Source organism: Vombatus ursinus, unplaced genomic scaffold, assembly GCF_900497805.2.
Source record: "Vombatus ursinus unplaced genomic scaffold, bare-nosed wombat genome assembly UNPS02014810.1, whole genome shotgun sequence".
NCBI lineage: Eukaryota > Metazoa > Chordata > Mammalia > Diprotodontia > Vombatidae > Vombatus > Vombatus ursinus.
In genome coordinates, this window is record NW_020954588.1 from 17,724,210 (window position 1) to 17,740,870 (window position 16,661).

The following is a 16,661-nucleotide window of genomic DNA, read 5'->3' on the forward strand; positions in this document are numbered from 1 at the left end:
AAACTTGCTGCGTTGTGCCTGAAAAAGCCAACGTGTGGGTCGGGGCCTTTGGACGATTTATTTCTGGGCCCAGGGTGGCCCCTCCCTGGGGAGTCCCGGAGACCTTGCTGGCGCCCACAGTACCTTCTGGCGAGTCGCCTCAGCTGCTCCGCACACTCACTGTCTGATTTCTGGTTGACCAGTTCAAGGATGTTCATGGTTCTATGGAAATGTCCGCACGATAAACTCACACTGATGGCAGTTTCATGTTTGTCTCCAGTAAGTACCCAGATTTTGATACCTGCCATGCGCAAGGCTTCAATGGTTTCTCTCACTTTATCTTGAAGCCTGAAATGAGAATCAAAACCATTTGCCACAAGCCCTGTTAGGCTAGTGTTTTACAAACAGTAGAATAATGTGCTAAGTAAAACGAAAGTAGATTCTTGATTTTGTTACATCAGTGTGGTTATACCAAAGTTATGAACCATTAGTGATGACCTGTTTAAGTCAAAATCTTTATATTAGAATTCTAATATCTGAATGGTGAGAAACACATCTTCAAAGTCTATTTTCACAGAGGCAGAGGAGACACCTCGATTCAACAGACCCCATTTTTACCAGAGAGCTTTAATTTTCAAGGTGTAAATGAGTATTTAGAGAAAGGAATACTCTGCTCTCACCTATAACTCAAGAGTTATAGATGAAGGACCAAAGGCGTCAGAACTTACTGAGAAGATAAATATCTGAAGACATTTGAGGAGTTGATTAAATAGAAATGTAGAGAAAAAGTAATACTGATGTCCATGGATCCCAAAACCAAAGAAGAGAAAGAATAATCACTTAATTCAGTGTTGCTGTAAAACTGAGGTGAAAAGCAAAGCTTTGGCCAGGCATTTAATTTAAATTTTATAACACATACTATGCTTTCCTCTCCTTTTCCTTTAAACCTTGAGGCTTGATATTTTGCAACAGACCTTGGGTATACAGTAAATACAAGGCAGTGTTCCTGATGGGAGAATTCTTGCCTTCAGGAAACTTTCATCCTCCTGGGGATCAGAAGATGGCAAGGGGAGATGACACGTCTTTTTTGGTCCAGACTTGTCATGTCATTGGTATTACGCAAGTCCCAGTGAGGAAATTTCTTCAGTCAGTGCAAATTGGCAACTGTTTTGAACTTAAAGAGCAGCCTAGAGCAGAGGTATCAAATATGTAGGACCTTGGCCCAACTCACTCCAGAGTGCCCAGAACGAAGTTAGATGTCAGTGGGAAATAATTAACAAAGTAAATAGACAATAAAACATGGATAACATTATATTTTAAAACTCAGTCAACGCATGGATTAGTGACTCCTTCAACACCTCTGCCCTAGACCACTGAGAAGTCAGGTGACCTGCCCAGGGTTCCATAGCCAGGAGGTATCAAAGGTGAGACCTGAGCCCAGGTCTTTCTTATTTTGCGGTAGGTTCTAAGAGGTAGCTGGTGGTACAGTACACAGAGCCCTGGACCTGGAGTCAGAAGACCTGAGCTCAAATCTAGCCTCAGACTCTTAGTAGCTGTGTGATGCTGGGAAAGTCACTTAACCTTTGTCTGCCTCAGTTTCCTCAACTGTAAAATAGGAATAATAACAGCAGCTACCTCCACAGGACTGTTGTGAGGATCAAGTGAGATTATAATTATAAAGCTCTAAGTATGGTGTCCAATACACAGTAGGTACAATATAAATACTTTCATTCTTTATTCACTATGCCAAATGGTCTCCTGATGTACAAAACATAGATGGTAATACAAGGTAGGAAGTGAGGACAAAGAAAAGATCTAGACACACTTTGGGGAGGACAGAACACTTGAAGGATGATTCAGATTCTTTTTTTTTTTTGGGTGGGGGGGAAATGGAGATTCAGATTCTGAAAGGCAAAGACAAGGCAGGGGTGTGCTCTCAGCTCGGTGGAGGCGAGATGCGACCTGCGGAGCTGGAGGAGGAGCTGACCCTGTGCATGATTTCTGAAACAAATTTTGAAAGCTGCTGACTGAACCCTCTCCCCAGTTTTATTCTGGCTAGAGCACAAATTTGTTTTCCCAAATGCAGGCTCCGGGTCAGCTCAGCACATGCAGAGCCCGCGCCGTCCAAACTTACCTGTCTTCTACGCCCGTCGCCCCGAGTAACAGCAGCTCTCTCTCTATGAAATGGAATGTCTCTGCTAACTTCTCTTCTCGCTGCTGCAAGGCAGTTCTGGCGGCAAAGAGGCGTCTGTCCACTTCCTCAAACTCTTCAGGTGTGAACTGTCTATACGCTACACACAGAGTTCTTAGCCCTTTCTAGGGCAAAAATGAAGGATAAAAACAGAGGGACTGAGAAGCTAGTTTTAACGTCAATCACTTAATAAAAAGATATATCATATAACAATATCTTTTCAGTCAGCAAAATCTAATTCTCATCTTCACACACCAACATCAACCCAAGGCACAATTTTTAACAAAGACCATCCAGGGAAGCCTGCTGAGAGCACTCAGTAAGCACTAACTCTGGTGGACTTTCCATCTAGAACCAGAGCGGGCTGTAGTTGCTGGAGACTCATTTCCAGATGACAGACCACAGCAATGCAGGCAGCCCTTTCACAGAGTGAAAAGGCTACATCCCTGACACACTGAAACAAGTCTTGAAGGGCAATAGGAATTCCCACAGGGGGGTGAGCTCAGAAAAGCATTCAAGGCAACGGGGAGAGCCCAAGCAAAGACATGATGTCAGAAATGTAATGTCATACACAAGGAACAGCAAGGTCAGTTGGGGAACAATGTGGAATCAGTCTGCAAAGGTAGGCTGCAGCAAGACTGTGAAGGGCTTGAAATGCCCAAAGAAGGAACCTGTATTTTATCTCAGAGGCAACAGGGAGCTGCGAAAACTCCTTGAGGAAAGGGAATGACCAGAGCAAACCTATAATTTAGGAACATCAATCTGGTTGAAGTCTGAAGGACTTCAGATGCAGGAACAGATGCAGGAAGACCAACAAGAAAGGTGAGAGGCAATGACGTCCTGGAGAAGGGGTCAGTTAGGAGAAAAGTTCTAGAGGGAAAACTCAACAAAACTCAACAAGCGACTGAATATGGGAGTTAGGGGTTGACAGAGAAGGAAAGTCGTGAGGCCGCAAACCTGGGTGACAGGAAACAGTGAAGTTTGAAAGACGAATGGATATGCAGGTATGAACACGGATTTATATTTGGGATATGTTGAGTCTGAAATGCCTTTTTAGGACATCCAGGTAGAAATGTGGGAGAACTCAGGTGACAAATAAGGACTAGACATGTAGTTACATAGGTAATCTGCGTAGAGGTGACAGCTGAATCCATAGGATTTGTGAGGAGGGAGAGGGAGAAGAAAAAAAGGGGCCAAGGGAAAAGAGCAGAGGGCAGGCAAGGGGAAGGAAAGGGAGGAGAGGGGAGAGAAGAGAGCCAAGGACAAAGGTCTGGGCAAAGAGCTTTGGAGGAGACATGGATGATGGTTCTGCAAAGTAAATTGAGGAGCAAGAGAACAAGTAGAGAACAGTGGTACAAAAACTCAAATAAAAGCATATCCAAGAGGAGGGAGAGGTTCCAGTGTGAAACATTACACAAAGGTCGGGAAAGATAAGACTGGGAAGAGACCACTGGATTGATCAATAAAGAGATCACAAATGACATGAGGGCAGTGTCAGTTGAGTGGTAGGGTTGGAAGTAAGACTGTACGGGGAGGAAGTGGAGTCGATGAGTTTAGGCAATTTTTTCTTGGAGAAAGGATATAGTATGATAGGTTGAGGAGATAGCTGGGCCAAGTTTTCAAGGATGGGGAAGATAAGATATGTTTAAAGGCAGCAGGAAAGACCCAAATCATATGAAGAGACTGAAACTTTGAGAGAGAGGGACTGATTGATGGGCAGAAACTAGAAAGAGACTAGTTGATGGTTTGGCTCTGGCAAGAAAAAAGGGGATGTGGTTGCTTTAGCATAATAGCATACATGTAAGGGGAAGTGTACTTCATCAGCACAGCTTAATTCATTATCAGAGAGTTGGGCTTGGAATCAGAAAGACCGGAATTCAAACCCTGCCTCAGACACTCTCTGGCTGTGCAATGCTGGACAAAACACTTAACCTTTTAGCCTCGATTTCATCATCTATAAAATGAGGATAATAGGATTTGCTTCCTAGGATTCTTGAGAGGATCAAATGAGATGGCATGTTTAAAGCACTATGCAAACTTTCAAGTGCTACAAATGTTAATTAGTATTAATCTGAGCTATTATTAGCCCAATTTCACCAGGCAGACTTCTCTCCAGGGGTCCTAACACACACACACACACACACACACACACACACACACACACACACACACACTCACACTCTCTCTCTCTCTCTCTCTCTCTCTCTCACTTCCTCCGTAAGTCTCATTCCTGACACTTGATGAGGAACTGCAATTTTGCCTTCTGTTCAATCTCCACTGAATGTCTTTAACAGACTCAGTTCTCAGATGGACTCCGGCTGGTTTTCTCTGAACACTTACTACCTTCTTTATCTTTCACAGTCTTTGTTTGAGGGTCAGTGTTGTGATCACACATCTCCATCAGGATTCTCTAATCTACTCTTTAGGAATAAGACTTTCTTCCACCTCATTTCCAATGTTTCATTCTGGTCCTGGGGGACTTAACTTTAACATACATGATTTCTGACATTACTAATATCAATAGCTTCTATCTATTAACTTCTAACTTTGTTCTCTAATTTCACTTTACTACTCTGACCTTTTCTGCAGAAACTTCTCCACTTCTGAGTTTCTGTTGAATTGATCTTCTTTCCTTATGTTCCTTAATGTGATGTTTATTCCAATTTAGATTTTTAAATGCGATATAGCAGTAACCTTTCCACTAAGTGTATTCTGAAAGTTTTCATTCTGCCTCCTAAATTTAATTAAGGCTTTCAAAAGCATTACTGTAAAATTAATTCAGTTTTCAGTATAGCACCTAGCACATCACATGACTGGTATGGAACTGAATAACTAAAAACAACAACATTTTAACTGTACAGTAGATAGAACTCTGGGTTTGGAGTCAGGAAGACCTGAGTTGAAATCCTGCCTCAGACTCTTACTTAGCTGTGTAATGCTGGGCAAGGCACTTGATTTCTGTTACCCTCAGTTTCCTCATCTGTAAAATGAGGGTAATAATAACTGCTACCTTACTTGTTGTGAGGCTCAAATGAGATAATATATGTAGAGCACTTTGTAAACACTGAATACCAAATATATAAATACTAGCTATTGTTAGATATTACTTTTAATACTTTTATACTGAGTAGCTTCATTTAATATTTCAGGAAGTTGTAAAATGATTTCTAGATGCTAGGAGCTATGATTTTAAGTATGCTGGTGTGAAATTAATCGCTGAAATAAGACATAAAAAGAGTTACCTATCTATATGTCTTCCCAAGAGAATCCACCAATATCCTTTTTCCCCCAAAATTAGAATTTAAGAAATACGGATTTAGAAATATACCAATTCCCAGCAGTTTGTAAACTACAGGAAGTCCCCAGAGTTACAAACCCTTCCTTTAAAAGCAACCCATTCCTATAAAGGGCTGTGAACACTTTTGTATTCTCCAGGCTCTCCTAGAAGCTGTGAAAAAAAACAACAACTAGAGCTTTTGGAGAACTTTGATTTAGAAGCAGAAGAACTGTGTTGTTGAGAGGATTCTTGTATAGGAAAGAGAAGGCCTTTCAGATTTCATAACTGTAATCAGCAGACAGAAGCTGACTCACAGGGAAGAGAGTGAGGGAGAGCTGCCTTGACTATTCACTGTGCCCAGCCCAAACCCCTTGACCTACCCCATAAGCCATCTTCTGGTCTTTGTTCAAAGGACTGCTGGCATCCCACCCTCCCATCTCCTCAGGCAGCCCCATTTCACTTTTGAACAGCTATGTTAGGAAGTTTTTCTTACACCAAACTCAACCACTGCCACCCCACCATCTTACACCCTCCAATTTCCATTCCATTCTAGGTCAGGCCTGCACAACATGTGGCCTGCCAAAGGATTTTAGGTAGCCCGTGAAAAATGTAGAGGATGTAAAACAGGCCTATACAACATACTGCCCGTGGACCACTTTGGCAGGCCACAAGCGTCCTGTGGGTAGCACGTTGTGCAGGCTTGCTCTAGGTTTTGGCCCAACGGGCCAAGGAGGACAAGTCTAATCTTTCTTCTACTTGAAAGCTTTTCAAATCTATGAGGATGGTTATTCTGTCCCTCTTAGGCATTTTCTTCCCTAAGCTAAACATCCTCAATTATCTCAAAGCCCTTCATTAAGATATGTCGTGCAGTGGAAAATGTGCTGGATTTGAAGGCAAAGGACCCAGGATCAAAGCCCAGTTTTTCCACTTACTACCTGTGTGAGCACGAGGAAACACAGGTTACTTCACTTTCATTTCTGCATTTTAGTTTTCCTCAACTGTAAAATAAGGAGGGACAGGAGGCTGGACTAGATGATCTCTAGGGCCACTAGCCATCCTAACAAGACACTGCGGTACTTCAGCAAAGGGAGGAAGGCAGTGTGGATGAACAGGAAGTGCCCTGGACAGATGTGGAGCCAGAAAGCTACACTAAGAAATTCGCTTTATCACATCTCACCCGCGTGACCTTAGGAGAATCCGTGTGGCCTCTTTGGGCCCTACAGAACAGCAGGGGACAGGCTGCGGGATCCTCAGAGGTCCCTTCCTGCAGCACTGTCTTGGCACTCTCTGGCTCATCATCAAGTTTTCTAAAATGTGGCACCACATCTCAAACTGATACTCAAATAATTTTCAAATATGTTCCTAAGTTACAGGCAACCTTTTCTTTAAACGAACAATTCACACAGAAAAGCCTCTAAAATCCCAAGTAAAAACTAAGATATAAAAGCATTTGTTTTATGTAGTGGCCAAGCAAATGTCATGAAAGAACTATATAATTTATATAAACTACTAATGCAAAAAAAACCCAAAAACCACCCCAAGGTTTAACATGTATATTATTGATATATTTTAATTGTTATTGAAATTTATACTCACCAAAGCAAATTCATCTACATGAATTCTTGTTTTTTCTACTTCACCACCAATACAGTTAGGAAGAATTGAAGACTCTGCTCCTTTAGAAAACAAAAGTTTCTCACCTGGGAGGGGAGAGGAAATTAATATTTCCTTTGGATTGCTGCTGAGAATGTTATAAGTCAAGCATTCAAAGGTCTAAAGGTCTTAATAAGCGGAGGCTGGTGAGGAAGACGGAGGACAACAAGAACAATTTTTAAAGCTCTATTACAGAAAAAAAGGAAAATCACAGAAGGGACACAACTCCTATATCAGTGGGTAGGATAACCCTCTACTCCTTGTGTTTGCTGGTTTTGTTTTGGTCGAGAAAAATCATCCAAGGAACCTGGATCTAGAGTTGGAAGGGAAAGTCAAAGAGCACCCACTCTGACATCCAGGGAAGTAAAAAAATACCCCAAAGTCCCAGAGGAAACACCATTACAGCAGGATCTGAACCCAGCTCTCCAGCGGCCCACAGTGTCCATTTGAACAGGAAAAGAGCAGAACAAATAAGCTACTAAAATCCAAGATAAGGAAGGCTATAGATACTAAGAAAACAAGCCACTCCGATGACAAAGGCAGGTCGACAGATTCAGGCAAATCATATGCAAATAAACACTACTGAATGTGACTGCTGAACCCCTGGCAGAGATCTCTGAAACATGTCATACTAAAAAGGTTAGAAAGTAACGTCACTAAACCATGTTCAGTGAGCTTAAATTTATTCCTAGGAAAAATGAGACCATTAGCAAACAGCTCAAAAAGGAAGCAATTATCACAAGAAGTTAGCTTGTTTCCTTTTTTCCCCTTTCTCACTGTTTCTAACTGGGAGATCAGGAAAATACTGTAGATAATATTTATTTAGATTCCAGCAAAGTATCAACCAAGAAGCATTTATTGAGCATCTACTATGTGCCAGGCACTGTGCTAGGAGCTAAGGATGAAAAGATAAAGACAACAGTTTGGCAGTCAGTAAACAAACATTTGTTAAGAGTAGACTCCATGCCAGGCACTATGCCAAGTACTGGGGATAGAAAGAAAGGCAAACCCACTCTGTGCTCTCAAGGAGCTTGTAATCTAGCTGGGGTAAACAATGATGTGCATACAAGATACAGACAAGAGTATATGGAAGGTCATCTAAGACCTCACTCTGGGAAAGGCCTTCGGCAGAAGGCAGGGTCTAAGCCTGAAGCCCTCCAGGAGGGAGGGGCTTCTTGTGGCAACTGAGTGGATGGACCTGAGGCAGAGAGACCAACCAGACTACTGAAATAGTCCAGGAAACCATGCTTGGCATACAGAAGGTGCTTCATAAATGCTTGATGATTTGAGAGAAGGCAAGAGCCTATACACCAAGGTGGAAGTTGCGTGAAGGGAGAGAAAGGAGACAGAAGAGATGTCATAAAGTTTAAAATGACAACAAACTGGATACATGGGGTGAATTAGAGAGAGGAGTTTGGGATAACGCTGAGGTTTCAAACCTGGGTGACTTGGAGGATGGTGGTAGCCTAGATAGAAACAAAAATGTTTGGAACAAGGCTAGGTTATGAGAGGAAAGATAATGGCTTCTGTAATGGACGTGTTATAATTTTGAAATGCCTACTGGACACACAGTTGGGAATGTCCAATAGGTAGTTGGCAACATAAGAGTGGGGACTGCCATCTTGGAGGACAAGATGGAGAGACTTAAAACCAGACTATAACACAGTTGGATGGATTCAGAACTCCTTTAAGGGTTGGCCCCAGAGACTTGTCATTCATGGTTCAACGCCACTGTAGAAGAGGGTCTCTGGTAAAGTACCCCAGGAGTCTAGCACAAGTAGGCCTGGTGCCACTGAGCATTTTTATCAGTTGCTTGGGTAAGGCAGAGATGACATCATTATCAAATTTGTAGATAAAAACAAACCTGAGAAGGATAGCTGGGACACTGGATGACAGCCAAGACACAAAAAGATTTTGTTGCATTAAAAATATCTAATAAGACCAAATTTAATACATATGAATGTAGGATCATACACTTGTTAAAAAAAATACATACTTCGCTAGGATAAGATATGAAAAATAGTGTTCATCTGAAAACTGTTTCAGAAAATTTTAGTGGGGTGCAAATTCGAGGAGTTAACAGCGTGTGATGGCAGCCAAAAAAGCTAATGTAACATGGAGCTATATTGAGGGAGGTATAGTATCCAGAACTAGAGAGGTGGCAATGCCATCACTGCTCTCTGCCATTCAGACCAGATCTAAAGTACATTGTCCTGGGTGCTACCTAACTGGCAAGTCGGACAGCACCCAGAGAAGAGCAAACAGGATGCTAAAAGGCCTAGAGATCATGTCCTAGGGATCAGTTGAAAGAACTGGAGATGTTTATTCAGTCTGAAGAGAATACTTAGGGGGAAGAGAGGGAGAGAGAAGGCTAATGATAAAAATCTTGACATTATCTGAAGGGCTTTCACGTGGAAAAGGGATTAAATGTATTTTGCTTAGGTCCAGGGTGAAGAACAAGGAATGACAGGTGGAAGATGTAAACAGAGAGATTGAAATTTGGTGAAAGCAAATACTTCCCAGCAATCAGGCTATCCAAATGCAGACTGAGCTGCTTGAAGAGGCAGTGGGTTCTTAAGTCAAAGCTGGATGACATGTCTGTTTGCATGTTTGTAAAGGGGTTCTTTTTCAGGAATGGAACAAATTCTGAGATTTCTTCTAATTCTCAGATTCTGTCTTTCATAATCCTGAGATTCTATTATTCTAAATATTTCACAAGTAAAAAACTGAAGGTTCTTTGACTTCATACCTGAAGGAGACTGTACAATCACACTCATTCGCCTACGATCTGAATCAAATTCCAGAACATGAAGCAATTTGTACCTAGAAAAACAGAAAGAAAACAGGCTAATTAAGAATTATTCTTTTAAAATACAGAAAGAGCAAGAATAATGGGATATTAAATCAAACCATATTAGGATGATGGTCTCCGAGGTATTAGTTATGATCCCAAAAAGTGATCTGGAAGTTATTGCAGAATTCTATGAAGCCACTGAGCCCAGAGAACACTAGCAAGACCAACAAAGTATTGAGCATTATCAAGAATACCAGGGACAAAAACCTTCAAAACATTAACCTAATCTCACATCAAACTAAGGTGCACATTTGGAAGACTTCAAAGATTTAACAACTGGAGAAAGTCTAAGAAAAAAAAACTAAAATGATCAAAGGCAGCAGAGTCTTTTACAAGAATAATTTTCTTTTAAATGAGGATTTTTGAGTAAAAAGCAAACGATCCTGTGTTATGATAACGTGTTGTATCAGTGAAAGTGCTGCCCCCACAAATGAAAACCAAAGTTCCCCAGTGACTCAGGAAAAGGTACTAAAATAGTTTTTATGGCTGAAAAAGGTGTCCCTGTCGCATTGCCTCATGGGTTGCCAACAGACAAACGGACCATCACTGGGGGCCTGGTGACACCTGCCACAGTTTCCACTCAGCTTTTCTAGCTTTGCAGAATTCAGAGACACCTTCACACAATGAAGAGATACCCTCACACAATGAAACATCCATCAGAGGAAGGATAATTATAGTTCATGAAATTTTATTCTAGAACTAAAATTAACACTGATATTCACCAAATGCTAGAAACCAAAACTCAGAAACTTCTTCAAAAGTGAGTACGGTAATTTTACAATAACAAAAGCAGGATGATGGGAAGGGGAAGGGAGTAAGCATTTATATAGAGCCTACTTTGGGCCAGGAACTGCGCTAAGCACTTTGTACAAATACTATTTCATTTGATCCTCACACCTGAGAGATGGGTCCTATTTTACAACTGAGGAATCGAGAGCTGACAGAGGGGACTGACTTGCCCAGAGGCACACAACTAGTCGGTGTGTGATGCTGCATTTGAACACTGGTCTTCCTAACTCCAAACCCCTCCCTCTACCGCCTGTAATGCCCCTCAGCTGCCTAGAGAGCTCTTTTACCTCTTCTGTAAAACTCCAACACCTACCTCATCAAGGTGGGGATGGGAACCTTCAGGTCCTGAAGGCTGTTTCAGGGGACCCAAAGAGCAAAGCAGCTAAGGGTTGTTGTCAAAAGCCTGGCCAACAGCAACCTACAAAACCATCGGTGGCCTGATCTGTGTCTGCAGGATGTATCCACACAATAAAGTCACAGATCCCTCAAGTCCCAAAGCACATTTACAATGAGATTTCATTATTTCAGCAAGTGGTAAGAGACAAAAATAGAGATTGGTTCAATATGCACTTCGGTTGAATGTACATCAGATTCGTGGTAGAATGCTAAAGTGGTTCCATATAAGTAGCCTTCACCTCAAAGCAGACTTTAACCCCCCAGAACTTCTCATTCTAGCCATCTTGCAACAAGCCCTTCTCAAGGTCTTTTAACACTGCATTAAAGCTGTCACCGTGAACCCACGGAGAACTTTCATGCATCTCTCCATTGTCCCTTGGTCACCCTTAATTTTGATTCTTTGGAAATTGTGGATATGTCAAATGTTTAGAAGGCACTTATGACACTAGAAGAATATTGATGTTAAGAAAAGAGGTCAATCTGGCCTCAGACACATAAAACTAACTGTGTGACCCTGGGCAAGTCACTTAACCCCACTGCCTAGCCAAAAAAAAAAAGAAAAAAAAAAGAAAAGCGTTCTCTGTGTGAGGAAGCAGGGCAGTCTTATCAAAAGCACAGTACAACTGACCCAATAAAATACAATCCTTCGGGGCAGCTAGGTGGCGCAGTGGATATAGCACCGGACCTGGATTCAGGAGGACCTGAGTTCAAATCCAGCCTCAGACACATAATACTTACTAGTTGTGTGATCCTGGGCAAGTCACTTAACCCCATTGCCTAGCCAAAAAGACAAAAAGAAATGCAATCTCTCTTCCTCCTCCTGTTCATATCAGGGCTCTGGTCATTATCTGAATAATATATATTCTTCATCCAACTGTTTTGTTTCCAGGCAGATTACAAGTCCAATATTTTCTGAATGACTTTGTTTTAACATTTCTTCATGTCTCATGGAGTCAACAGCCTCAATTTGTCAACTTTAATTTTCAGGGACTCATCTTCTTGGAGAAGGTTTGTTTCACATAACAACTGTCGGTTACTTTCTTTCCCTGGGCACTGGAATGCTTCCTGCTGCACGTGCTCCTGGCCAGACCCCATTCTCAGTGTCCACAGGCCTCATAGTCTGTCTCCCTAAACTGACCTGGGCTGGAAAGATAACATGATATGACTTTTTTTTCCCTTAGATTTCCTGATTAGGATTTGGTCTGGTGCATTTTCTAGATCTTTGCAGATGAGGCATGGTGGAGGAACTAGCCTGTACTTCTTCCTGGTACTTCCCATCTTGACTTTGCCTCTTCTGAGTAACTCTGGATATCAGGGAGAGGGCCCTGTACGTAGTATTCTAAGGCCTGTTTAAATCAGAACAATATGAATAATCTGCTCAAAGTAGTATCTGGAGGATCACACCACTTTTGAAGTATCTTCCATGTATCTGGATTCTATGTAGGACAAAATTTCACAATAGTTGGGGACACATTTGGCAAGCATGTTTCACTGTTTATAACTCACTTGAAATTAATAGTCAGAGTTGAAAAAAATTATCTCTACCGTTGCAGCCACATGGCAACATATATACAGCCCCTGACTTCGTTCGACATGATGAATAACATGCAATTAATAATCAGAAAATTGGAATGGTTAGACAGTATTACCTTTCAAGTTTTCCAAGGGTTTTAATTTCCATAGTTTCTTCAGTACTGCCCATAAACACGACACCAATTCTAAATTTAAAGGGTGGGAAAATTACATGTAATTTTATGGAGTAATGTTTCATAATGACACATCATTGTAGCTTTAGTTAAATAAAATACTTGAAATACATATCTAAAGTACATTTAAGTCTCTTCTTTGTGTATCTGACTGCTAATACCTGGCTATTTTCAGACTTGAAAAACTAAATTTTGGAAAGAATTTTGCACCAAAATGACTAGCTAAAAACTACTACACATTGTATTTGTTTCTTGAACTATGGTTTCAAAAAAAGACATCTTAAGTCTTTCCCCAAAATGAATTTACTCACATTTCGCTCCAATTGGATTCAAACACAAACATCTTCACATACAATAAGTTCTAACCTGTCTGTTAATCAGTAACAGTTGCAGACTTAGTGAAGCTCCCTTAAATTCTAAATCCACCACTACCTTGAAAAACTAGGACCTTTAGAGTTTATGCACATATATGAAGTACCAATAATTTTGTCAGCATGGAAGAATTCCCAGTACAAGACCTCCTGGAAGCCACACACAGTACATGAGTATAGCCTGTGACTACATACATCCTAGATACCTAAATCTGGAAAGTAAACAGTTGAGCTAATCTTCCCAGTCAGTGTAAAAGGTGATATTGGAACCCAGCTCTTCTTGCCCCTCTGCCCAGTACTCAATCACTACCCCAGTGTCTCATGATGCGTGCCATACTATAGCTTTAAATATATTGAACATTTTTAATGGGCACATGTCAGAGGCAAAAAAATCTGGCTCAGTCCTACTAAAAAAGACTAATGAAGATATGTAGTAAAATGTACTTTTTTTTGCAGGGACCAGAAAAGGGTATGTAGTTAAGAGGCAGAACAGTGCAATGAGCCCATGGCACTCATTTCACCTCGGTGGCTAGCCCTCTGGACATCAGTTATCTCATACACAGAAAGAGAAGGGGTTGGCAAGAGAAAACAGTGGAGGATCTATAATTCTATGCTAACATTTTATCAGATGTACCTAAGTACCTGCCACCTCTGGCTGAAGACTCTCTGTATAATTAGGTGCACTCTCCCCCAACTCACCTTGCAGCAGCCTCAACTAAGGCCTTTTCATCTGGGGAAGCAGCATAGTACTCCAACTGTGAGGATGTGGCATTGGGGTGCCAGGGGCCATCCCCAAGGCCATCAGATTGGCCACTACTGATCTGCACTGTATGGCAGAGACCAACTGCTTTAAAGAAGAGATCTTGTTCTTTGATCTGGAGAAACATAATTCACATTTCTGAGACAAACAGCATTGCCAGACTGGCCCAAAAAGTAAAGGTTTAAAGAGATGCTATTTAACACAAAGTTGTCAAACTGGATTCAAAACTCAGGACTTCAGGAAATCTAGTATTGATTGTAATATTTGGCTGTCAAACAATCTGCTAGATTCTGATTAGACTAGTGAATAAAATATCAACCCTTGCTTAAAGACCTTTCCAACAGAGATTCAAGATGCTTAAGAATTTTTTATTATTCTTACTCTGGTGACTGCTCTTTGGTACTCCACCCCAGCTTCTGTGGCATACTCTACCCCAGCTTCTGTGGCATACTCTACGCTGATGAAAACACATACCAAACTGCAGAGTAGGTGAAGAGCCTGGCGATAGAGACAAGGCTCCAAAATCAAGAGCAGCATTCGGTCCTCTTTCTCAGAACAAGAACTCTAAGGCAGGCTGGCGAGCCCCCTGCCTCACACAGGGCAGGTACTGTGCTGAAAACCAACAAGTTAAACTGATGGGCACCTCCAGCTAAGGCCTGCTCTGATCCCTAAGCATGGCTTACAGGTGACCTTGGGCTGTCAAAGACAATGACAGTGGGTATAGGTTCTAGCATATCCCACAAAGCTGGAAAAAATGATCCCAGCCTGAGACTAGCTCCATGAGGCCTGGCTTTGCCAGACTAGAAAAACTAATCCATGCCTGGAGGGCTGGCCACCCAGGCGGGCACTTTTTCAGAAAGAGCAATTTAGTGAAATCCTAAAGTATTGCTAATTCCAGACCAAATAATCCACAGGCCCCTGAATTAAAGAACTGAGTACATATTAGCGCTGCATGAAAGGCAGGAGTTTAAGAAGTACCATTCCTTCTCATCAGCCCCCAAACAAAATTATTTCCATTTCAAGAGGCAAATAAGAATTAACCTGTATGCAACAAGGAAAAATATTGCTTACTAGTTCAGTTTCATTTTCCGAACTGATTGCAAGATGGGCTGAGGTGCTGAGATGGGCTAAGCTTCTAAGGTATGCTAAACCTTCTGAAGATTCTGGTGTTGGTCCCTCTGGTACCAGTCTGCCATTGATTTCTTGGTATTTTATGCCATTAATGGAACATTCTCGAAACTGCATCTCATTTTCAGTCAGAGTTCCAGTTTTATCTGTAAACACATATTCCACCTAGAAAAATGTGAAGTGTTGCAACAGAAAATATTCATTGAACAACCTTGTTTTCATAGTGGTAAGCTCAATCTTGTAAAAACCAAATAAACTGAGCTTCAAGAGCTCCTTACTAAGTTGCTACTGATACTGGTATTTATATAATAAAAAAAGTAAATGATGAATATAGTAAAAGGGACAAGATAGCAAAACAAAAACAAAATTTCTGTCATGAATACTTCAAAACATGTAGCTTCCTAAAGTATTCACTTCTGGAGCTGGTTGGGATGTGGCATTTATACCTAATTTCCAACCAGGGGTAGACTTCTGCTATATTATAGGACTTCTGGCAATCTCTGAAGTAAAAGGAAGATGACTAGGGGACCTTTGAGAGCATCCAGTAGGTGAAAAATTGGAAAGTACCAGAAGCATCAAAGCCAAGGGAGGAAGGACCCAGTAAAAGAGAAATTAAAATGTGAGATAGTGAGACAGAGTTCGTTTTTATTGCTAAAAAAAAAAAAAAAGTTTATTTTTACTGCAAAGGTCAAGGAGGGGTCACTGCAAAATATTAAACAGAAGGGTTAAAAAAGTGGATAAGAAAGATTATTTTGATACCCATGTTTAAGACTGATTTTAAGAAAGGAATGCAGGAAGAGAATTCTCGAGAATTTTGTGACAGCTCAATTGAGGCATAAAACCAGAGTTTGAACTGGTGATTTGTAATGAAGATGGTGATATAAGAAATAAAAGAGATGTCAGGATTTGCAAAATGCTCAAGAAAGAAGCAGAGATCAGTAGGAAACTGAAGGTAACTCCCAAGTTCCTCTCTTGGAAAATATCAGAGATGTGCGCAAAGCCTCATGGCAGTGGAAAGATGGGTCAGATCAAAAGAAGTAGTTGTGTTACGAGGTATGAAACTAAAAAGGTGTGTGTGTGCATGCACATTCCCAGAGGACATCCTGAAGCAGAAAATGGAAAGATAGGAGCAGGGAAGGCCATCACCCAGTACACAGAGTAACTACAGATCTGGAAACAGATTAGATCACAAGACATGAGGTCCAGAAGGAAAGACATGAACCAAGGGTCATGAACCATGGTCAGTGGCAGAAATGACACTAAATGGAGCAGTGATACTAAAGAAGAAAAGTATATCGAATATGGTATTGTGAAACACCTACCCTAAATATAAACTGATAAAAAAACAAATGAGGACTAAAGTAACAGATGTTGTGTGTAACTAAGGAAAGATCAAGATGCTGGATGTCATGACGTGGAGGCTTGGCCAAAGTGCGGATCCAAATGAAGGAATGGCTGGAGAAAACCATCACCACTTAGGTACTACACAGAGACAAGAGACAGGAGTAAGCTTATACAGAACGAGGAGAAAAAAAACCCAGAGAACAGTAATGATCT

At 41.2% G+C, this 16,661-nt stretch overlaps 1 protein-coding gene across 8 annotated transcripts in view; it reads right to left on the reverse strand.

Moving 5' to 3' along the window:
* ATP11B (ATPase phospholipid transporting 11B (putative)) overlaps positions 1–16,661 on the reverse strand; it is a 144,019-nt gene that overhangs the window by 41,293 nt on the left and 86,065 nt on the right. For all 8 annotated transcript variants that reach the window (XM_027875864.1, XM_027875861.1, XM_027875865.1 and 5 more), the window contains exons 13-19: positions 15,048–15,269; positions 13,916–14,091; positions 12,789–12,857; positions 9,850–9,923; positions 7,044–7,147; positions 2,114–2,295; positions 124–327 (exon numbers count right to left, since the gene is read on the reverse strand). In XM_027875864.1, coding sequence (XP_027731665.1) covers positions 124–327; positions 2,114–2,295; positions 7,044–7,147; positions 9,850–9,923; positions 12,789–12,857; positions 13,916–14,091; positions 15,048–15,269 — 1,031 coding nt within the window. The remainder of the gene's footprint in view (positions 1–123; positions 328–2,113; positions 2,296–7,043; positions 7,148–9,849; positions 9,924–12,788; positions 12,858–13,915; positions 14,092–15,047; positions 15,270–16,661) is intronic.